The following is a 25,222-nucleotide window of genomic DNA, read 5'->3' as shown; positions in this document are numbered from 1 at the left end:
TGATTTTACTCCTTTTTCCTCAGTTTGTATATATTTCCAATGGAATAGGGCTTGAAAAGGGTTAGAGTTTATGATAAAATATAGTAATGGAAAGACCACCAGCTCTGGAGCCAAACAGACCCGGGTTTGAATCCCAGTTCCCCAGTAATTAACTATGGAAGTTAATTTATTATCTCTGAACTTAGGTTTTCTATTTGTAAAATGGGAATGGTGATTCCTACATTTTAGGATCGCTGTGAATAATAAATGAGCTGGTAGCCATAATTTGAAGTTTATAAGCATATTATATAGCTACTAATTATACTTTCTTCTACCTCTAAAATCCCTGCCAGCGGGGCCATGTTCTTTGCCAGTGTAATCTTCCTAACCTCTTTACCAGTGTTCCCTGCTTTCAGTGTTTAATTTAGGCCAGTATCGACGAGAGGCAGTTAGCTACAAGAACTACGAATTCTTTCTCCCAGACAACATGGAGGCCCTAGTTATCAGAAAGTAAGTACGTAACATTTTAGAGATCTGTGCTGTCCCTTAGCTAATGGAGGGCTTTGTTCAGATAATGGGGGAGTGAAGCAGAGCCACTTGGTTTAGCAAGAAGGCCCTCTAGACTCTCAGAGGGTTTGGACAGCCCTTCTACTATTTTACTCAAAGCTCGTTCCTGGTCATAGCCATCCCCTGCTCAAGAACTTTAAACAGTCTCCTCCTTCTGACAGTTAAAAATAGAAACTTCTCAGCCTAGCATTTGAGACAAGAATCTCAATAGCTTGGCCCACTCCAGTCTCTTCAGTCTCATCCATTCAGCTTTCAAGGTCTCTCTCTACAAGACTGAACACTTCCAGAACAGAGCTTGTTTCTCATTAATTGATCCTTGCCCTCATAATAAAGCCCTGCATAGAGTAATCACTAAGTAGATATTTGCCAAAACCATAAATAACATTTCCAGTATCATACCTATCCTTGTACTGTTACCCATGCCAAGAATGCCTTCTACTTCGCAGACCATATACTTAGGCTCGAACTGGGTTCAAGAACCAGTTCAGCTTGGGTTCTATTAGCTAAAGAGTTGGAGCCTTTAATTTTATGACTTCTGTCATTATTAAATTTTTCTCGGGTATGCCACTTTATACCTCTCCCAATGAAGTACACACAGTCACTTTCAATTGTGAGACCTCTCTGTGCTTGACATCTGAGAGATGGTGCAAAAGATAATGTAGAAAAATAGAAAGGAACCTATCTTGGGGATATGTCTTGTTTGTTTCTTTCTCCATTGTTTTCAGGCAGTGTGCCCTGGCAGCCCTGAAGGATGTTCATGCCTATCTCAGCCATGAGGAAGGTCATGTTGCGGTAAAGAGAAAAGCTAATATGTATTGAGTATATACTATGTTTCACATATTATTCTAAGTACTTTGCATACATCGATTTAATTTCACCTTCCCCTATGAGACAGGTATTATTATTATACCCCTTTTTATATCCCAGAAGAATGTCACACAGAGAGTAAAAATCGTCCCAAACTGGCACAGTATGTTTGTGGCAGACCAGAACTGAAATCCAGATTGTATAGCTCCAGAACCTACACTTTTGGCCACTATATACCACACTCACCCTCCAAGAATGCAGCAGGACTACATTAGAATTTAAAACTGCAGTACAAATATTTTTGAGTTCTGGGATTTACCTAAACATCTTAGTCAATCGAAATCTCATAGACCATTGTGGTAGGATTTGCAAATTCTAAAAGGGGAGGTGGAATCTCAAATATGCAAATTGTCCCATCAGAAGTGTTGAGGATATGCAGTTGTTTTGTGTCCTTAAAGAACTTTAAAGTCATAGGGAAGGAAGAAGCCTCACCTAGGAGTTGGGAAATCAGTTCTAGCTCTACTCTGTAAGCAACTCTCAGTGGCTTTGGTTAAGGCAAATCCTTCCCTTAAGGCTAAGCTACTTCACTTGTAAAATGACCCTAATACCACAATTCTCCTCTTGCCTTATACCTACAGAGTCTGATACATTTCTGGGTAGACAGCAGGGTTTAGTGAGTGCTTGAGAAATTGACACAAGACAATTCCAAATTTTTCCTATCCTTTACCACCCTGTTCAAGTTTTATCCTCTCCTAGTAGCACTCCACTTAGCTGACCACAGAAATGGTCAAAGAGTAGGTGTTCTATCAGCACCAGACTCACAGTAAACCAATCTCATCATCTGCCTCTAGGTTTTTGATGCCACTAACACTACTAGAGAACGACGGTCACTGATTTTGCAGTTTGCTAAAGAACATGGTTACAAGGTACAGTAACACTCCTATCCTTATCTAAAGCCTGCATACCCAGGACAAATCCCAAGAAAAGGCTAACCAGAGGACTCATAGATGGCAAATCAGCTACCATAGACTCAACATTTTGATTTGGTTGAGATGGCCTTCCAGATCACAGTTAGAAGCAGCAAAACAACAGAACAGAAAAGGAGAGGTGCCGCATTAGGCAATGAAAGATTGTTGCTAACAGGCTGACACTGTGAGGATGGGGTGCAGACGAGGAAAGAGGAGAGAGAACCACTTCAAAAAGCATAAATAAGAACTAAAAACCGGTAAATACAGCAAAGGAAGCCATTAACATAATGAAAAGACAACTACTGAATAGGAGAAGATATTTGTGATATATCCAATAAGGAGTTAATATCTAAAAATATAAGGAATTCATACAGCCCAACATCCAGAAAACAAACAATCCAATTAAAGAATGGATATTTCTTCATAGTAGACATACAGATGGCCAACAGACATATGAAAAGATACTTACCATCACTAACCAACAGGGAAATGCAAATCAAAACCACATTGAGAAACCAGCTAACACCAGCCAGAATAGCTATCATCAAAAAAATTTAAAAAAAATAACAAGTGCTGGTGAGGATGTAGAGAAAAGGAAACCCTTATGCACTGTTGGTGGGATTGTAAATTGGTGCCACCACTATGGCAAACAATATAGAGATTCCACAAAAAATTAAAAACGAAATTGCCATATGACCCAGCAATACCACTTCTGTGTATTTATCCAAAGATATCCAAAACACTAATTTGAAAAGTTATATGCACCCCTATATTCATTGCATCATTACTTACAATAGCCAAGATGTGGAAGCAACCTAGGTGTCCATCAATAAATAAATAGATAAAGAAGATATGGTATATATATCTTCAGATCGCTATAAGAAGATATGCTATTCACACACAATAGAATATTACTCAGCAATGAAAAGAATGAAGTCTTGCCATTTACGTCAACATGGAGGACCTAGAGGGTATTATGCTAAGTGAAATAAGTCACACAGAAAAAGACAAATACCAAATGATTTCACTTATTTGTGGAATCGAACAAAACAAATAAATGAACAAAAGAAAATAGAAACAGACCCATAGATATAGAGGACAAACTGATGATTGCCAGAGGAGAAGGAGAGATTGAGGGGATGGGTATAAAAGGTGAAGGAGAATTTTTTTTTTAAGTTTTATTTGCAAAAAAAAATGAGAAAGAACCACTGTTCTAGAAAATGGTAATTTTAGCTGAATTAATTAGGTAAATTGGCATCAGGAGAATTGACTTCAGGTGAGCTGAATCCCCATCACAACCTTAGCATGCTACTTGCAAAATGTCCCTCTCTCAGTGCATTATGCCCTTCTAAGAACCTAATTCATTTTGTAAACATTACTTACAGGGTCCTACTTAAAAATTAAAAAAAAAGAAAAAAAGAAAAAACACAAAACATTCTGGAGCTATTCAATTTAGAGCCAATCTGCCTCATAAAACTCAGAATCCTAAAAGCACCACTGTATGAAATTATGTTGTCAGAGATGCCTCTAGGGTTGACTCATTGAGAAGGGGTAAAGCTATGTTTGACTTCTATCAAATATAATTCCCTGCCAGAAATCTCTCTTCTGTTTCTTTTATAGGTGTTTTTCATTGAGTCCATCTGTAATGACCCTGGCATCATTGCAGAAAACATCAGGGTAAGGAGCATCAGTTACCTTTTCTCCTTACTTTGCCTCAGGCTTGAATCATGCCTAAAAATACATCTGTTAGATTAAAGGAGGTGTTCTTCCCCATTTTCCTTCCCCTTCCCATAGGTAGCATTCCTTGACCACTGTGGCCTACAATGATCTTATGAAATTAAATGAAGGCAACATATATAGAGTCTTTAACATGCACCAGGCACGAAGTTTAACTCATTGATTTTTCCCAACAAACTTGCATGTTAGGAATCATGTTGGAGAGAGGAAACTAAGGTTCCAAGAGAAGTGAGTTGTTAAGGGTTCGTATAGTCAAGAAAAGGTAGAACTGGGAGTAGACCTCAGGCTTGGCTATCTACCTCAAAAGTTCTTTATCCTGCTCCACAATTCATGTCAGAGCTATCCCTGCTCTTAGACTCTAGGCATGTGGTCTAGAACTAGATCACTTACCACATTTTGTTGTTTCTTATTTCTTCAAATTACTGGAGCTCAGGGACAGAAGAGATCCTAAAAGTCACCTCCTCCAACCTTCCATCAGGTACTTGAAATCTCAACTAAATCTTTCTCTGGATTTTTTCTTCATACCTCCAATGACAAGAGGCTCATTGCCTTCATCAAATGCAGCCCAATCAAGCTGAAATATGTCTCCTTGTAATTTCCACTCATTGGTCCTCTTTTTACCTCTTGGGGCACAGAGCACGTCCAATCCCTCTCTTTCTTCTTCATCCATCCATCTTCCCATTTATTTATTGATTCAACAGGAAATGAATCCATACACCTGCACCAGGACACTCTGGGTCTTAAAGACATAGAAATGGATGGGGGAGAGTCTTGCCTTGAGCTCACAGTCTAGTGAGAGAGGCTGACAAGTTTATAGTCATATCTCTGTGAGATCAGTACTAATATGTGGGAACAGAGGAGGATGTGGGAGTACAGTGTTAAGGACCTAACCTTGCATGGAAGGGATAGAGTGTATCAAGGAAGGCTTTTCATTGAAAATAATAGCTGACTTGCATCTTGAAGAATGCATAGGAATTTGGCAGGTGAAGAATGGGAAATAAGGGAATAGCATATACTAAGTATGGCATCTCCAGGAATCTATAAATAGCTTAGGTTGGCTAAAGCAGAGTGTGTGAAGGAATAGGAGAGCAATGGGAGATGAGAATGAAGAAATCATTCAGAGCCCAATCATGACAAGCCATGAGTCATCCGCTAAAATATTTCATACTTTGTCCTAAAGGATGTGAGGAAATGGTGAAAAGCTTTAAGCAAAGGAATTCCACATTCAGAAGTGCATGTTAGAAATATCCTTCTGGCTACTAGTATGTGTAATACACCAGAAGTAACAAGATCATAAACAGAGTAATCAGTCACAAAGCAATAGTGAGTATCCAGGCAAGAGAAAATGAAGGCCAATTGGAGAGATATTTAGAAGATTCAGTGGAGAGAATTTTAGTGCATGCTGAGAAGTGGGGAATGATAGAAAGAGATAAATCCAGGATGACTCTCAGATTCCTTTTAGGCTCAGGTAACAGTGGATGAAAGTGCCATTCACTGAGATGGGGAATGTGGGTGGAGAAAGTGAGTATTGGGGAAACTGGAGATGCCAGAACTTCAGAAATCTAAAGCCAACATATGCCATGTTCTCCCAGTAAACAATACATTTAAGCCATTATGGCCCCTAGACAAGATCTCCTGTTCTCTTCAACCATTTATCACATCACAATTTCTAGTCCTATTATAAATGTTATTCTTAAACAGTACATGCTCTAGAACTGAATATAATGTAACATACTTTGTTTGACTACACAGAAGTAAGTAATAAGGAACCACACAGTCCAGACCCTTTCTTGGGCAAGACCCTTTCTCCAAGTCTCAATTTCACCATCTTAATTATGTGGGATACTATACTCAATGATCTCTAAAGGCCCTTACCAAGGGCACTGTCAGAGTATCTATCTTCTATGGTCCCTGTGTCCTTCTCCCTTATTCTAGCAAGTGAAACTCGGCAGCCCTGATTACATAGATTGTGACCGGGAAAAGGTCCTGGAAGACTTTCTAAAAAGAATTGAATGCTATGAAGTCAACTATCAACCCTTGGATGACGAACTGGACAGGTAAGAGCCCAGAACCCTACAGTCCAGGTCTTGATCCTTACTCCTGTTTTGATATCCTGTAGGACCTTGGGAAATTTCTTCCCTCTCTGGATCTCAGTTTCTCTATCTATAATATCAGGGGGCCAGATTTGATAATCTGTCTTCAAGGGCCTTCCTAGCTCTAATTATCAATGAGGTGGTGATTCCTTGACGTGTAAGGTGTTCACAAGAGACGTTCTCATGAAGTAGTGTTTTCCTGGGCAATATGAACAGATGGGGGACCTGATCTCTGGGGGAAAAAAATGCATCCCTCCTGTGGTTGTTGCTATTATATTTTTCAAAAGTATTCTTCATATATGGATGGCACATTAGTTTCCAAACATGCTCACCTTCTTTGTTTCATGGAATCCCCTCAGAACCCATGTAAAGGAGGCTAAAATATGTCTTATGATCATAAATTTTCAAGAAGGGGAAATTGGGTCTTAGAGAGCTAAAGCCACTTGCCCAACCTCCCAGTGATAAAGCTAAGATTCTGACCACATATTTTGTCTCCTAGTCATGTTTCTTCTCACAATGCTCATATACCTCTTCAATCAATAGGCATTTGGCTCCTTTGGGCTGTGGTATACATAGGTGATGTGAATAAGGGCAAAAGAGGTGAGTTCTATCCTCAGGTAGCTCCCATAGTGTCTTGAAATATGGGAAGACGTGAAAAAAAATTGAAACTTTCATTATTAATACCAGCTAAAGACAGGACAGGTGTTAGCTGGCAGTACAGGGAAGACATAAGTTTTAGACATAGAGTGTTCCCAGGGCCCTACTCTCTTTCAAAATGGATTGTGCTGAGAAGAGACTCTCAGAATCACTCAGACTCTTAGGAATCCAGGTAAAAAGATTAGGTTTCAAATAGTCATTACCACCCTAAGAACATCATTCCAACTTTGTCCAACTGAAGTCCTAAGAGGTGAATATTGTTACTGCCTTACTCCTTAGATAAGGAAACTAGAGAAACAGAGATCGTGAGCAATGCAAGGGCTTACCTGAAGCCACACAATGAATCAGTAGCAGAATATATACTCAAACCCTTATCTTCAAACTTCCAGCCTGGTTCTTCCCCTCCCACATTCCTATATCATAGAAAGCATCACATGAGGCTTAGACACTCAGTGCAAGGGGCAGGACTTTACATACAATTGTAAAGACTGTTCACTGTGCAAGGACATTCAGGTCAAGGGTACACTTGCTTTTCTCACCAAGGCATGTATACTGGAGCAAGGCTGTTTCTACCTTGCAGAAAGTATAACTTTTTCAAATTTCCACAAAGACACCATAGGGGCTAGCAGCATACCATGAAAGAAGTTTGAAGGAGGGGAGCTGAGGTGAAAGAATGACATTTAGAAAACTAGCCTTTGATCTCGCTTCCTGCAGGCGTTCAGTTAGTGTTCGATGTATCAGTTTGGGCCTGAAGATAACTGATTATGAAGGTTAGCTTTATTTAATTATTTTTCTATCAGTAGACATTTACAGTCCATGTATCAGGACCCAGCCCTAAACTGTGCCCTAAGAAAGAGAGAAGGGCTGTCCCTGCTTTGATAGAATGACCACTTGATTGTGAAAGACAATGAGTTGATCAGAATTGTGGAGATGATAAAACAAGTGGACTAGAGGAAGGGGACCCAGCCCAGCTTGCAGGAAGAGGTCTAGAAGAGCAGGTTTACTGAGTAGGTAGACTAGACATGTGTTTAGGGTACCAGCAAGGCAGAGGCTACCAAAAATAAGAAGAAAATAATCTTTAAAGCTTTTAATATTTTATATTTCCAGCATCAAGGTAGTCATAATGGAAAAAAATAAAACCAGAACTTGATAGAACTTCCTCATATTATTATATAGTTTATAATTTTTATTTTAAATTATACATTGTGTGGTAGGCTACTATAATACTTTTGATGTTAAGTACCTCTAAATGACTTCACATGATCCTGGACTCAAAGAAGTCTTCCTAGAGAGAATGAACATACTGACTCTTGAAAGATGGATGCATAAGAGATCAACTTTGGAAATCAGGCAAAGAACACTTTTTCAGGCAAAGAGAACAGCACTTTGTAATGATCTAGTTAAATCTGAATAAGACTAGAAGAGTACAGAGAATGTTCCAGCAAAGACATGAAAGCTAGAGTGAAACAGAGAAGTTATGAGCATAGGCATGGGACAATGAGGTGAAGCCAAGTAGGGCCAGTGTGTGAAGGCACCTGGAATGTCAGACTAACCTGAGGTTCTCTTAGAGCCACCAAGAACCAGTAACCAGTGAACAAAGCTAGATCAGATATTTTCTACCCCTAAGCTCTGAGAATGCTGGGAGAGTTTGACCTCAGGCAAATCACTGCCTCTCTCTGTTTCAGTTTCCTCACCTATAAAACAGAGATAATAATCTTTGCTTCCTAGGATGGTTATGAGGATTCATGCACTTTGAAGTCTCCACTCCTTGCCAGAAGCCACCCAAATATTAATATATAAGTGCAAATATAAGTGCCCTTATAAGTGAGGACAGTTGGACATGAATGACAGGGATGAGCATGATAAGCTCAGTACATATAGAAAAGCCTTCTTTAGGAAGATCAGAGAGGCTTTCTGAAATCAAATCCATCAGCCACTGCCTTACCTGCCTTGGGTTAGTACAGCTATTTCCATTCCCTTGGTTTTGTTACCGTGCACATAGGGTTGCTGGTGTGTCACCCCATTGCCCAAGCCTCCCCTGCCTTTTTCCAGGATCACCCTGAACTCCTTACAAACAACTAAAGAATTAATGCCTGACACAGCAGGTACCTCAGCAGTGTCAGGCAGGTGCTCCAGGATTCTAGTCTTCTGATTAATCAGTGTCCCCCATATCAAGCTCTTTTGCAGACAGGTTGTTGAATAATTTGATTAGCACTCTGTAAATAGTTATTAGTTCATGACAGAGCACAGAATTGAGGGGATGAAAAAGGGACTTGAAGTAGGGACCACAACTTCCCAACTGATGTTATGAACCACCTCTGTATCCTCACACCCCAGTACTTGGCACACCTTATAGTGAGTGACCATGGAATGGGCGCTGAGCATTGATCTTACATTTCTAAGCATATATTCCTGACTGGCATAAGAGCTCCCAAAGGGCAAATACTGAGTCTCCACTCCAAGCACAATGCTTAGAACAGACAAAGGTGTGTTCGTTGACTGCATGACAGATAGGAAAAGAGACATACACATACCGAGGCACAAGCACACAGAGACATCATCTGGCAGCTGCCTGTAGGGTGTCAAGTACAATATATCATAGCAGAGCTTCAAAGAATAGACAGGCAGAGCTCAGCTCATGATTTGAAAGAATAAGGAAGTGAACAAGTTAGGAGCGACCAGTGACATGTTGGAGGTACCCAGGGACAGAGGATTACTGCTTCTCTCTGAGTATGTCAGGAGTGTGCACCACAGAGGAGAGAACCCGAGATGCCTGGAATGTGATAAATAAAGGTGAAAAGACAACCTGGCTCAAGCTGAGACTGAGGAAAGGAGACAGACAGAAATGGTAACAGGCAGTGAGCTCCTAAAGGTGACCAGGAGCCAAGTTTCTAGAACAGGTACCCAGAACAGGGCAAGGCATACTGTCTTGTTAGAGAGCTGGGTTGTGGAGGAGGCTTGAAGGCAGCGAGTGTGGTTGGTGCTTTCTCTTGGGATTAGCCTCTCTACCATCAGCCCCTAAGCTGCCCTTGCTCTTGTTCGGGCTGGCCCAGCCACCTGTCCTACATCAAGATCTTCGACGTGGGAACACGCTACATGGTGAACCGAGTGCAGGACCATATCCAGAGCCGCACAGTCTATTATCTCATGAACATCCACGTCACACCCCGCTCCATTTACCTATGCCGGCATGGTGAGAGTGAACTCAACCTAAGAGGCCGCATTGGAGGTGACTCTGGCCTCTCAGCTCGGGGCAAGCAGGTAGGAAGGGCCCTATGCACCTATAGGCATTGGCTGAGCTGGACCAGTTGACCATGGATGAGTGGGGTGGCCACTGCCTGGGTCCTGAGAATGAGAAGACTCTGTGATGGGGTAGAAGCAGGTTCTGGTTACTCTCACTCTTTTGCCCTGTCAGCCACTCAGTCTTGACCTATCCTTGAATGGCTCCAATGTGCCCACAGCATCTGCAACTCTGAGCTTGATCCTGGTACTCCAAGCCTGCCCAGATCTGGCTGCTCCTCCAGCCCCATTACAATGAGCACCCTTCACCACTGCCTGGCTGGTCCCCTCGTCTTACTCACAACTCTGTGTCTTTGCTTATGCAGTTCCCCCACCTAGGCTGCCCTCCTCTGTCAGCTGGTGACCACCACTTGCACAGACAGCTGCCTTAAAGTGTCCATCTTCTCCTCCCTTACCTGACGCTGATGCTACACCCCACACACACCATACTGCAGGTCATCACACTGTCAGCACTTGTCTCACACAGTTACTGCTTCTTTCCTACCTTCCCTCCCCCACTCTCATCCAGGGTCCAGCTCCTATGCCATACTCTGGTCTAAGAAGCCCTCCCTTATCCCCTCCTTCCCTCAGGCAGGTCACATGCTCATGCCCTGAGCTTCATCTCTCCCAGTACTGGCCCATTTCTGACTCTAACGCATGAGTCCTTTCTCTCCAGCTAAGCACAGTGACCTGCATATTATGGGTGCTGGCTCAATAAAAGGACACATTTTCTCCAATGTTTGGCCTTGTGCCTGGGCTTGTTAGTACAGGTTCTTGCTGGGGCGATCACTTGGGGGTGGGACAAGTAGGAAGTAGAATGCAGGATAGAGGAAGTACCCTCATTCGTTGGACACTAGTGTACATGCATGGCACCATCTGCTTCCACATGTATGGCCTCATTTAATCTTCGCAGCAGCTCTGTGGGGTGGGCATTACTGTCACCAATTTATGGATGAGGAAGCTGAGGCCGAGACAGGAGCAGAGAGTGGCCTTAGGTCGCACAGAGCCAAGACTCAAAATCTGGCCTTCCTACCTGCCCCTCAGCATCCAGTCCCCACCTACAGATGTGGCAATGTCCCAAACAAGGCACCTCACCAGATATCCTGTCCTCGTCCTTGTGGCTCCCTATCTGTTGCCTTCAGAAAGGCAGCCTAATTTCAAGATTTCCACCAGAGGACTCTGACGTGACTCCCAACTCTCTTGCTCCTCAGAGCAGAGGTCAGAGGCCACCAGAGGCATCACCCCTACACCCCATAGTACCACCTGCAGCCAGAGGCTATTGGTTGGGGCCAGCCACAGCCCTGCCTGTACAGCTTAGTTCCCAGTTTGAACATGGGCCACCTCCACATGGTGTGCCTCCCTCCACACAAACATGTGCATGTACACACCTGCCTGGCACCAACCTTCACACTCATGGGCACAGCACACTGTGCAGGGTTTACTAAGCACTTTCTCATTGACTGTCACCCACATCAATTACAGTAGCTCTCCTACTATGTGCCAGGGAGTACTCTGGGTGCTCCCCATCCACTATCTAACCTGTCACTCACAAAGACCAGGCTGAGTGAGCTAATGCTGTTTGCATCTTACAGACAGGCGATACAAGGCCAGAGAGGGGCAGGGATGCATCCCAGGGCACATAGGGACTATGTAAGGGAGCTGAAGCACCTACCTTCCAGTCAAGAACTCCTTCACCTACCTCCCAGTCAAGAACTCCTTCCACCAGAGCATACTGACTGCTAACTCATAATCCATAATTAGAATGTGTGTACTCAATGCCCGTATTTGTGCATATAAATATGCCTGTATGGATGGATTTTTGTGGATGTTCCCCACACGCCATCTGGGACTAATAACATGCCTAAATGTGGAAGAGTGAATCACTTGCTCTTCTGGGCTCCCACAGCCCTTCGTGGTCCCTCTCAGTGCTGTCATTGTTTCCCTTACTTGACTGGCCTTGTCTTGAGAGCAGGACACCACATTACCCAGCACAGGGCCACACACACCCAGTACATGTTTAAATGCCCTTAGAACCTGGATACCAGGACCCCTGCTCAAGCAACGACAAGTCAAAGAGTCAAAGAGGAATGTCCCAAAAATCCTACCCCACCACTTCCAGACCATATTCTGAGTATCCAGAACCCTAGAAACCCCTGCCCTTATGGTCCAGTGTCTGTTTCCAGTGCCTACATGGCCCAATCCCAGTGTCTGTCCACCTGAATGCTGGCCGCAGCACACAGGAGTATTCACTCCTAGGTGAAGAGGTAGCCAAAGGATCATTGTTTGTGGTCTATGGGGATCGGTGAAGCTGTGGTGTGGACAGAACTTAGTCATGTAATTGGAGTATCCACAAACACATACTCAAGGCGTCTGTGAGTTCAGGATGAAGGCAGGAAGAGAAGGGAGCTGGACTGGGGATGGAGTGCCTCCATATGTACTCTTATCTCAGTCTCCACAAATGTTAGAGGTGGGCTGTTTGATGAATGAATAACCAAGTAGGGGCTTCAGTGAGCAGCCATCAATGAACGAACACACACATATACACATAAATACACATATTCTTTTCTATTCTATTGGTCCTTAGTCACATGGGCAAGAGTATGACTTTTTATAAATTGGAAATATTTAAACTCTCTACTCTTGTATGTTCATCAGCATTCCACCATTTTTGACAGATCTGAGCTTGTTCTTATGGGTACCATTGTCTTCTTTCATTTCTCTCTTTCTTCCCTCCTCTTCTCCTATGCACCCTGCCCCGGTTTCCAGTATGCTTATGCCCTGGCCAACTTCATTCAGTCCCAAAGCATCAGCTCTCTGAAGGTGTGGACCAGCCACATGAAAAGGACTATCCAGACGGCTGAGGCCCTGGGCGTCCCCTATGAGCAGTGGAAGGCCCTGAATGAGATTGATGCGGTGAGATGTAGAGGGATGAATTTCCTGGTGGGTGGTGGGGCTTAACTTTGGGCTTATCTCCTGGATTGCCGCTGCTCTGGATCCTATGGGTAACCTAATTAATTCAACAAACATTTCTCAACAACCCGCCATGTACCAGAAACTATTCTGTGTGTTGGGAATCCAGTGAAGGCCAGAACAGACAAGTTCTCTGCCCTCGTGGAGCCCAAAGGTAGACAGTAAGTAAGACATCACATCTCATGTGACAAAGATTGTGAGATGGGAAGTACAAGGGATTATGAAAACTCAGAAGGTAAGGATGCACTGACAAGACTTGGTGGGAGATTTACAAGGAAAGCTTCCTAGATGAAGCTAGAGGTTAGACAAAAAGCAGGCAAAATGGACTGGGAGCGAGAGAATAAACTTAATTTCAGGGATAGGGAACAGTTCATGTGAAGGCCTGGAGGTGAGAAGAGAACATGGTATGTTCAGAGAACTGAGGAAAGAAAAGCAGAGGCTGAGACAGTGATAATGAGGTCTGGAGATAAAGGAGATAGGGTTGGAAAGGAAGGCAGCTCATATGGCTTTATATCATGTTGAGGGATTTGGATGCTACTGTAAAAATGGGAAACCGTTGATGTGATCTAAGTCAACTACAACATTATAAACGCAACATTGCTTCCCTTCCCCACCAGCAAGGAGGAGTGGCTTGAATATGATTCACATTTGAAAAAAAAAAAAAAGGCCACTCTGGCTATGTGTGGAGACTACGGAGGAAGAGGGCCAAAATGAGCATGTAGACCAGTATGAAGATGGCCACATTAGTCCAGGCAAAAATGAGGATGTGAGGGACCAGAGTAGTGGCATGGGAGATGGAACAAAGAAGAAGGACCTGGGGAATTTTTCATCTGACCCTTGTGACATGGCAGTCTCTCTTCAGGGTCAGGTTTTTCCATAAGCTCTTTGCGAAGGCATTGTTTCCTCTCCATTTTCTCACCTGCACTATAGATACACTGATATCTGGTAGCAACATACAGGTTATAATTGTTGGACCTCAAAGTAAAAGCTTCACTACAGATATAGATAACTTGCATTTAGGTAAGGTTAACTCACTTTTCTACTAGATATACTTCTATAAATACAGACAAGTATGTGCGTATATACATACATATATCTGTACTTAACTATAGATATACAGAGATACGCATACAGAAAAGAGATATACAGCATTGTTCTACATATCCCATATATTTGCTACAAAATAAAGGCAAGCAAATATGTAAACTGTTTATAAGAGCTCAGTTATGGTTCGTTTGTGGCATACACACGAAGTAAACATTTATTGGATATCTATTTTGTTTCATTACTGGGGTTATGTTGGAGGTGGAGATTGGTTCCTGTCTTCACTGAGTTTTCAGGCTAAACAGGGTACATGAGGAATAAACAGGAATAAAAAACAGCATGTGTGATACAAGTTCTGATAGCTGGACTGTGGGCACGCAGATGTCAGAGCAGGGCATCTGATCCAGCCAGGATCTGCCTGGAGGAAGTGTTGCCAGTGTTAACCTGGAGGGTTAATAATGAGCCCAGTAGAGAGGATCAGGAATGGTATGTCAGGCAGAGAGAGCAGCATAAGCAAAGATGGTATTGTGTGTGTGTGGAACTGCTAAGATTGTAGCAGTGGGGACTAAGAGGGAGGAGAAAGGAATAGAATTGATAGAGATTTAGAAGGTAGAATCTTAGCAATGAGTTATGAGGGAATGGGTGAGGAAGAAACAAGAATTAGAATGATGCTTAAGTTTCTAGTTTGTTTTCCATGATCAATAATATATTAATAATTAATTCTATTGGTTGAGTCTTTAAAATGTACCTTGTACATCTTGTACTAGTCTCTTTTACATATATTATCTCTAATATTCAAAACACTTGTGTGCAGTAATTGTAATTCTCCTAATTTTGCAGAAGAAGAAAATAAAATTCAGAGAAGTTAGGCAATTTGCCTTAAATCAATGAGTCAGAGACCATTTCCACAACAGGCAACAGGTTCCCAACTTGCCTCAGAATAGAAAGTCGAAGCCAATCTGGAAGGACCTTGTGTATCCAGTAGAGCTCACTCACTCCCATGGACAGTATCAGCTAGAGAAGTTTCACAATACAGAGCTGTTTGTGAGCTGAGGCAGAGATGAACCTCACCCCTAAGGCAAGCCTAGTAGATGGCTCAAAAGACAACCAGAGCCCACCGTTTCCCCTACAGGAGGGTTTAACTGGAATCCACACAACCAGAAGGAAACCCTATAAATACAACACTGCTTCCCTTCCCTACCAGCAGCCACCTCACTTCTGGGAATTTCTCAGTGGACTTGGCGCTCTTATATGCTCTTGAGGAACAGTCTCTGAGCCTTTGATTCTTTCTTTGGGTGAGGCCCACTCTGAAACCATTAGGAATTTACTAATTATTGCCTTCTGAAATGTCTGTGGATACCTGTTGATTTACCTGCCAGAGGTCCTGGAGCAAAGATAGTGGCAGGAGGGATGAGAAATATTATAAAATGTGAGAGCCCTGCTGTGGATGTACACAAACACATGCACTTGCATACACAGTCACAGACACCACAAGTAAACTTACAGTCACAGACATGTACTTCACAGATACGTGGACCCACTAGTCAGACACAGGCTCCCTTTCAGACACATCTACCAGTCACACCCGCACCATACACACACACACACACACACACACACACACACACACATGCACACATGTACAGATATACCTAGAGATACATATGGACACAATCACAATCACCATAGACACACATATAGTTTTCACATATATCTATATCACATGGACACAGAGGCATACCATGGACACATACACATACACAGACACATACCTTCAAGCATATTACCACAAATTCATGAAGACCTCAGACACAGGCACATAGATGATCACACTTATACACCAGAGATATGGTCAGGGACGTATATACTCACAGATACACAAGCCACAGACACACTGAGATACACATGGAAAGACAGATCACATAAACACCCACACAGGTACATTCTCAGATGCTCAGATACCCTGTACACACACAGTCACACAAGCACAGTACATATGATGAGACAAATACACAAACACAAAGCATAGGTCCCTAAACATACCGTAGGTATACATGATAAGCATTCTGCACACACACATGCAAACAACCACAAATCTTTAAACCCATACATTTATAGAAATACATATGTATATATACAATGTACACCTACAAACCTATTGAGGCAATCATAGAAACACCACAGATACCCACCATCCTGAGCACATCTATACCCATGCACTCACCCTAACATCTGCACAGCCACATAACTTGTGTACACACACACATACACACTCAGGCAACAGGCACAAACCTAGAGCTGTGTTCACAGAAACCCAGGTGCATACTGGTCTACAATCCTCGGCCTCACAACTATGGTAAAGGCTGTATGGATTTCTCCTTATAAATAGTTTTGTCACCAAATATTTGTTCTCAGGGTGTCTGTGAGGAAATGACCTATGAAGAAATCCAGGAACACTACCCTGAAGAATTTGCACTACGGGATCAAGATAAATATCGCTACCGCTATCCCAAGGGAGAGGTAAGGTTTGAAGGGTGGACTGATTCCTAGAACTCCTCCCCAGTATCTCCACTCAAACTGTCAGGATGCCATAGTTTCCTAAGTAACTTTAGAAACAGGATAAAGCATATTTTGCAGCAACTGCCATCCCACGAGGCACATAATTATCTGGACTTTGGCTGTCTCAGATTTTTGGCTATAGGCAACAGATTTCTCTTTTTAAAAAAACTACATACTTGCCTGCTTATTTTCTCTCTGCTTTCAGGAATCACTTAATCCTAGACTTTGTGTCTGATGTCCTTTCACTAAAGGCACTTGAAATAATTCAACATACTCTAATTCCCTGATGTTTTATTGTCAAGTTGCCTAAAGTTCCATCCTCTCTGGGCAGTGGGTTGGAGACAATAGCTAATAGTTTAACCAACTTCTTTGCCACCACACGAACCAGATCATCAGTTACTTATCCCCATATGAGGTGAATCCTCATATTTGCTTTCAATTTAGCCAGTTCTACATTTTAGAGTATAAATTATAATTGAATATAAATTGCTTTCAATTTAGAATATAAATTGCTTTCAATTTAGCCAGTTCTACATTTTAGAGTATATATTAGTCATACTCCGTTGCTGATACAAATTACTGGTAACAATTATCAGAAAGCCTGGATATCAGGGAAGATAAAATCATAGATATCCTGTGTTACAAAGCATTTTTATTTCTATCTTCATCCTCAGAAATGACATTACAAAGTCAGTCTGAGTTTGCCCTCATTTTCCTTTAAACATTTTCAGGCTATGTTACTAGAGGCATATAAATTTAAAGCCATTATATCTTCATAATGAGTTGTATATTTTATTATTAAGTAGTAAGCAAACCTCTTTTCCTCTAATAATGCTTTTTGCCTAAAAGTATATTTTATTTCATATTAATATAGCTATATAAGATTTATTTCTGGTCAGTGTTTGCCTAGTTCATCTTTATCTACTCATTTACTTTCAATTTATCTTTGTATTTTTATTTTGTGTCTTTTGTAAACAGTGTATAGTTGGCTTTTGTCATTTACAAACTGAAAATATATGTCTTTTGAATGATAGCTTTGGTACATTAACTTTTATTGTAATTACTGATTTATTTCAGCTTATTTCTATTCTCTTGTTTTGAGTTCTCTATGCTTACTTTATGTTTTTCTCTTTTTCCTCCCTTCAGAATTGGTTGCGTTTTTACATCTATATTTGAGTTATATGATCTGTTTCTATCCTTCTAGAGGTTACTTTTAACATTTTAATATGCATGGTTAACAAAATCTAAAATCAATATTTCCATCTTCCCCATAAATCAAAATAAGAACTTTAAAATTCTGGCCACTCCCTCTCCTAATTTACATCTTTATTATTATTTTGTATTTTGCAAATCTTGTGTCTTACTCCCCAAAGAAATTCTTATTGCTATTATTAAACTTATTATTCTATACAGTCAGTGTTTTTTTAGATTTAACCAGATCTTTACCAATTCCTTTAATCACCTTTTCTCCTTGCATCTCAAGTTTTCTTTCTGGGTTCAATTTCCATCTTCCTTTAGAAGTTTCTTTAGGGAAGACCTATTAGTAGTAAACTCACCTTTTGTTCTTGTTGTTGTTTTCAAATGTCTTTGGAGCAGTGCCAGATGGGTGCTAGAGTAATCAGGGGGATTACTTCATAAGTTTAATGATTGTACTGTATATCTGAAACTAATATAAAATAATAAATAAATGTATTTGGAGGTTCAGTCCTAGATGATACTTTGGGTATAAAACTCAAGGTTGATGTTTTTTCTCTCAGCACTTTGAATATATTGACCCCACTCTCTTCTGACTTCTAATGAGGCTAAAAACTCTTCCATCAGTCTAATCAATGTGTCTTTCCTCTCTGGCTGTTTTTAAGGTCCTTGTATCTTTATTGCTTTTAAGTTTCACTCTGATATGATTAAATATTAATTTCTTTGCATTTATCTTGCTTGGGATTAGTTGGACTTCTGAATCTAATGATTAGGATTCTTCATCAATCTTAAAAACTCTTAGACATTATATCTTAAATTATTCCTCTCTCATATTCTATTATCTCCTTCTGGAAATATAATTAGATTTCTGTTAGTCTTGTCACTATCCTTTATGTCTCTTAACTTTTTCTTCTTATTTTTCATCTCTTTGCTGCATTTTGAGTAATTTCTTCAACTCCGTCTTCCAAATCCCTATTTCTTAAGTTGTATCTAAACTGCTGTTTACTCCATTTATCGAATTTTCAATTTTAATAAATATGTTTGTTTCCATAAACTCTAGTTCGTTTGGTTGGTTGTTGTTGTTGTTGTTGTTGTTGTTTTCCAAATCTACCTCATATATTTGGTAGTATCTTGTTTCTTCTTTACATTTTTTATGCCATCTTTTTCTTTAAAAATTTCTAACATATTTGTTTTATATTTTGGATCCTATATCTTAAGTTTTAAAGTTTCTCCTCTTGTTTTTTCTGCTTATTTTCACTCATGATAGCTTATTTTCCTTGTGTGTTATGTGAGCTTTAGTTTGACAAAGATTTATCTGTGAGAATCCTGTGCAGTAGGAGTTCGGAGAATCCAAAGAAATGTTCCATTGGCTTCTTCCAGACACTTCTGGGAGCTAACAATTTGAAATCACTTTTTATTAAACTCTCGGCTTAATATTTTCTATAACACATGGATAGTGTAATTCTGAACCACAAACCCACCTGAAGGTAGACTTGTGGTTATACATTCTTATAGGAGGCATTTTTAAATTTTTTCTAAGAGTCAAGCCAGAACAGTTACATATTCTTATTGTTTCCCTTTGCCTATATATATATTTTTTTCTAGTTCATATTTTTACTGAGGATGTAGCCCTTTGAGGGTCTCAGGTTTATTTGAGAATTTCAGTCCCAACTCCCTACCTTGTGCACACCGAAGACCTTGTCTCCTGTATCTATAAGGTTTTAAAAATTCAAGCCTCTTGGATAATGTGACTGACAGATGCCACCAGGGCAGCCGTGGCTTCTACATCTGCTTATCACTATTTTTTCCAAGTTTTTCTTCATTTTGGATCTCAATATTTATGTTTTCTTTAGTTTCTTGAATAAAGGCACTTATTTTATCTAGCTCTTCTAGGAATTTTTGTAGTGGGAAGTTTTATTATTGATATCTAGTCAAATATATTGATTGCCTCCTCCAATTTAATAGATGAGAAATTAAAACTCTAAGAAGGAAATGAGTTGCCTAAGGTCACATTGCTGAGTCAACAACTGAACTGGCACAACAACCAAGTTTTCCTGATTCCTAGACTAGAGTTCCTCTGCTCTGGGTAAGTTTACCTTATCTCCCTTTCTTATCCTAGTATTTCTCTTATTTTCAGTCCTATGAGGACTTGGTTCAACGTCTGGAGCCAGTTATAATGGAGCTAGAACGGCAAGAAAATGTACTGGTAATCTGCCACCAGGCTGTCATGCGATGTCTCCTGGCCTACTTCCTGGATAAGAGCTCAGGTACCACTCTCCTCTCTGTTCCTGGCCTGGGGAGCTCGATGTTATTTGAAAACCTGACACCAACGATTTGTGGTTTATATCTTTGTAGTTAAGAGGACAATATCTAGAACCAAGATGCCTGAATTCAAGTTCTTGCTCTGTCATATACTAGCTTTGGCAAATTACTTTAATCTCTCTGGCCTGTTTCCTCATCTGTAAAGTAAATCAACATATGACACATAGTATTGGGCTATATAAGTGTTAGCTGCTGTTATTAATATTAATATCATTCTGAGCAAACATTTTTCTACTTTAACAGTATGCCTCAACCTGAAAAAGCTAAGCCAGTATTTCTCTGAAGCATTCTGTCATCAGGTGGTAATGGACCTTTCATGGCCCCGTGATCCTGAATATAGGTTTCTTTCTTTGCTGTGGAGATGATTTCCTCAAATGAAAACATCATTTTAAAATTTTAAAATATTTTTAAATATCCAGACGTTGTAATTTACAGAGTGTTTACACACTGACTGCATATACTGAATCGTAAATTAGGGCAAGTGACCTCTCAAGGGACTGTTGTATCACCTTCAGGTTTTAGAGTCCATTTCTGATGTGCATGCTGAAGTGCTGGCATCTCCAGGATACTGTGAGGGTGTGTTAAGACAGTGCAAAGTCATATTTGAAGTGTGCAATGTCCTGCAGATATGTATCATTTCTATGTTGTTACATTCAAAATCAAGGGCACTTGTAATATGGAGTCATCCAGAATTAGAACCCAAGGAACTTGAGAACCTGGCATTGGAAAAGTTATTTTCTCTGCTGAGTTCTCAATCTCTTCACTAGAAAAAGGTGATGGGATTGGGATGGGGGTCATTGTGGTGCTAGATTTCTGACACCATTCACATATCTACTGCTCAGTGTTGTCTTTTGAGACTGTGAGGTGGGCAATGTAACCTGACTGACTGTGCAGATGAGGAAATGGAGGCTCTGAGAGGTGAAGTGACTGGCCCAAGGTCATGAAGCTCAGGGGGGCAGGGAGAGACATCAATCCCAGATGCATTCCGGATGCCCCCCCCCCAGATATGTATGGAGTATGTGGGCAATACATGCATGTCCTGTTTGCACATTGCTTTACACACTTCCTACCTGCTTTCATGTACAGTCTACACCAGCTACTGACAGGGCTGAGCACATGTTCTCACCCCTATGACTCAGGTGAGTAAACCAAGGCCCAGAGAGATGATGTAACTAAGAAAGCATACCTCAGAGCTTGGGCACCCTCAGAGTACATCTAGTCCAATCCTGTGCCTTGAGAGATAGAAACTCTAAGGAGTCAGAGAGAGAAAAGGTGGGGCCAAGGTCACTTGTGGAGATAGAGGCAGAGCTGGCTCAGAGACCCCAGGCAAGTCGCTTCCCTTCTCCGAGTCTGTTCTGCCATGTGTGCCATGAGGAACAGTAACCCCTGCAGAGTATCAGCGAGATCGGAAGGAGATAGTGCACCAAAGTACTGGGCCCAGGGCCTGGTGCTGATGGTGATGAAGATGACGAGGAGGAGCAGGATGGATGCCCAGGCAATCGTCAAACCAGACGTCTCAGAGGGCTGGGAAGGTACTGGCAGGATGAACTTCGGTGGTAGGAAGCCATGAGGGGTGGGGTTCTGGCTCAATGAAGGGAAAGGTAGGGGCAGCCTGGGTGGGTGGGAGGGTGGGTGTCATCAGAGAGTGCTGAGAGGTGGTGCTATTTCCCCCAACAACACTGTGAGCCCCTCGAAGGCATTGGGAGTAAACTGCAGTGGGCAGAGCACACAGTTGAATCAGAGGGTTCTGGATTTGAAGCCCAGTGCTGCTACTTCCTGGCTGTATGCCTTAGGGCAAGTGTCTTCCCTCTCAGAGCCTCACTTTTCTCATCCATGGAATGGGCCTGATCATCTCCACTCAGGGCTGTCTAGTAAGTAAAACCTAGGCCCAAACAAGAAACGGTAAGTGAATGTTCAGAAAACTTTATGCACAATAGTCAATAACTGGAAGCAAGTGAATTGAGAAATGCTTGTCCATCAACAAGAGTGAGAGGAGTCAGAGGGCGCAGGCCTGGGTGGGGAGAAAGCTGTGGGAGCTACCTAGGTGCACGCGCACCTCATCCAAGGGCCCTGGCGATGAGTAGGGTCTCAGAAAACCCTTGCTGAGATGCATCTGGGGGGAGCCTGTGGAAGGCCCCAGGCTGGGGCAGGAGGGAGGCCTGCCTTGGTGTCATGGTTGCCCCAGGCTGGGGCAGGAGGGAGCCCTGCCTTGGTGTCATGGTAGGCCACCTCCAAGGCGACCAGCCTAACCCTCCTAGGGGACCGACAGTCTGGCTGCATTCCCCATGGCCCTCCTGACTACTCTCTGCTCTCTTGCTCCCTGACCAGGCTGCTGTCAGCACTTCCCCCTGCAGGGTGGGAGGGAGTGGGCCCCTGGGAGGTTGACACTGGGGAAGGTGGAGTGGTCAGGGAAAAGTATTGTAATCTGCAGGCCCAGGGACTTGGTGCCCTCCCCTAGCACCCTGTCTCTGACACTGCTTTCTCCTCCTTTCCAGATGAGCTGCCATATCTCAAGTGTCCTTTGCACACAGTGCTCAAACTCACACCTGTGGCTTATGGTGAGCGCCCCATCTTCATCTGGGGAAAGGCACACAGAGGCCATGAGCATGCCTGCAGTGCTTACCATTTGTCCACCAGAGTCCTGGGGGAGGTTCACTGGGTGGGTAGTTAGATGTCCTGGTGGAGGCAGGACTGGTGGTAGCAAGATGAGAATGGAGGACTGGGATGATCTCTAAAATAGGGCCTGCCCCCAGCTTTCTCTATCTTTACCAGAACACTGATCATAGAGCACCAAGTTATACAGGTGGTGGTGGGTCCTCAAAGAGGACCAGAAGAATAAGTGTAGGTTGGGGCCAGATTGAAGAAAAGGCACAAAGACTAGCCTGGACAATTTAGATTCTCTTGGGATATTAGTTAGGTGCAAAATGTTTATGAGCAGGTAAGAGAGAGCTCAAATCTCTTCTGGGGTGTGAACAGGGGAGACTGTTCTGAAGCCCAGAGTAGAGTGCAATCCACAGGCATGGAGTTCAGGGGGCTTCCACAGGCATCAGGCCTCCTCTGCCATCCCAGGCCCCAATGATATCACCCCCAGAACTCCCTTGTGACCTTGTATATGGGTAACTATTCTCCTTTAAATAAACTTTATCTGGGACTGGTGGCCCCAAGACAGTGGCCCCAGGACTCTTCCACCACTTCAGCACCTGACACAGCTCAGAGCTGGTCTAAATTCCCCTCCCTACGGGGCAGTCACAACTGCACACAGTAAGGAACTGGGGGTGTGAGTGGTGATGGGTTGGGAAAGGAATGGCACTTTAGGGAAGACCTGTGCTGCTCTTGGGGGTTTATGGATGGACGGGTTGTTCTTTTTGAGGCTGCAAAGTGGAGTCCATCTACCTGAATGTGGAGGCTGTAAACACACACCGGGAGAAGCCTGAGGTAGGTGAGGGACTCCGACACCTAAGCTGGCACATGACGAAAGTACCCTTCCCCACAGAAAGGCCACCCCAGTCCCACAGACCTTGGGTATTTCACACCATCAAGTAGAATAACCAGCACCCAGAAATGCTGGAACCACAGCCCAGACTTGGAGGTACCATAGAGATGCAGGGCCAATAAGGCCTCAGGCTGAGATTCCCCCAGGCCTGCCTGAGAAAAAGGTCAGGATCCACGCCTATCTGAGGGAGGTGAGCCTGACAGTGAGGACAACAAACAAGGGAGGGTCTGGGACTCCACACCGTTGTCTCCTTCCTATTAATCCCGGGTTCTCTCCACTCAGAATGTGGATATCACCCGAGAACCTGAGGAAGCCCTGGACACCGTCCCTGCCCACTACTGAGCCCTTTCCAAGAGGTCAAACTTCCTCTTTCCTCACTGTCTTCCACATTTAAGAACTGCTATCCTTGCTTTTTTCTTACTCTGAGAATACTTTGTACTTCGCCTCACTGAGAGCCCTGCTTCCAGTGAAGAAGCCTTCAGGAGCTCCAAAACAAGTCTTGATTTTTATTCCCTGATCAATAAAAACTTCTCTTACTGCCTACAAAAGGAGAGAGTAAGTCATCGTGAACCTTCTGCTACAGGATCAAGATTCTGACCCTGTGAAGTAGCTCTGGTGCTGTGGGGGTGTGGAATGGGTGAGAGCTTCCTGGAGCAAAGGGTTCTGGGGTAAGTCTGTGTGACTGCCTATGGGCCTTGTTCTTTGGTGGGCAATGTACCTGGGAATATGACACCATCATCCCTATACTCAGAGAAGCTATACTTGGACCAAAGTGCTCTTATCTCCAATTCTTGCTGCCATCCTGAATGATATCACTGTCCAAATAAATTGTGCAAACAATACCCTGATCTCCCAGTCCCCTGACCCTGTCAACTTCACTGACTACTCACTCCATGGATGTTGGCATCATCTAGACATCTCCCCAGTCTGATTTCTTAAAGACAGGCATCCTACTATCTGACCACCGACCCCTAGTCTTTACAACTTTCTGTGTCATCCACAGGATCCCTAGAACCCTACCTCCCACACAGTAGGCATTTCTGAGCAGGTACCAGCAACCCAGTGATGAAAAGACAGACTTATACACTCACTGTCTTTGTTCCTTTGTCTTTCTATCACCACCACCAGCAAGACCCAAACCTTGTATAATCCACATTGCCTTTTTTTGTTGTTGTTGGAATCTACTACAGGGTAGCTGTTGAAGCAAATCTACATTTATCTGCTTCCACAGCCACCCTTAAATCCTGTTCAAAGTCAGAGTCACCCTCTATTTTCTGGCACTCTATCCTATCCCACCTTCTCAGGGATGGGCTACTTCAGTCAATTTTTAAATATTCCTTATCTATCTCCTGTCCTTTCTGTTGACTTTTGCCTCCACAGTCTATACAACATATTCAGGTCTCTCTCCTGTCCCAATAAAACCCTCCCTTTTTCCCTTGTCCACCTCTACCTACCTCCCTCTCTATCCCTTTATTCTTTCACAAATACCTCAAAAAGAATCCATAAGACTGTCCCGAAACCTCTCCCTCTGCCTTCTGTTCTAGGTTTTCCCC

The 25,222-nt window shown here is 42.6% G+C and overlaps 1 protein-coding gene across 1 annotated transcript; it reads left to right on the top strand.

The window, feature by feature from the left end:
- Positions 1-399: 399 nt before the first annotated feature.
- Positions 400-24,169, top strand: PFKFB1 (6-phosphofructo-2-kinase/fructose-2,6-biphosphatase 1). Its single transcript, XM_006904779.2, has 12 exons — positions 400-489; positions 1,272-1,338; positions 2,205-2,279; positions 3,942-3,998; positions 5,994-6,115; positions 9,862-10,069; positions 12,854-13,000; positions 16,517-16,621; positions 19,992-20,121; positions 22,672-22,734; positions 23,547-23,611; positions 23,952-24,169. Exons 1-12 carry the CDS (start codon positions 467-469, stop codon positions 24,009-24,011), a joined length of 1,122 nt encoding a protein of 373 aa, XP_006904841.2. The 5' UTR covers positions 400-466; the 3' UTR covers positions 24,012-24,169.
- The last annotated feature ends 1,053 nt before the right edge of the window (positions 24,170-25,222 follow it).

Source organism: Pteropus alecto, unplaced genomic scaffold, assembly GCF_000325575.1.
Source record: "Pteropus alecto unplaced genomic scaffold, ASM32557v1 scaffold6170, whole genome shotgun sequence".
NCBI lineage: Eukaryota > Metazoa > Chordata > Mammalia > Chiroptera > Pteropodidae > Pteropus > Pteropus alecto.
This window is presented reverse-complemented; position numbering and strand designations above follow the sequence as displayed.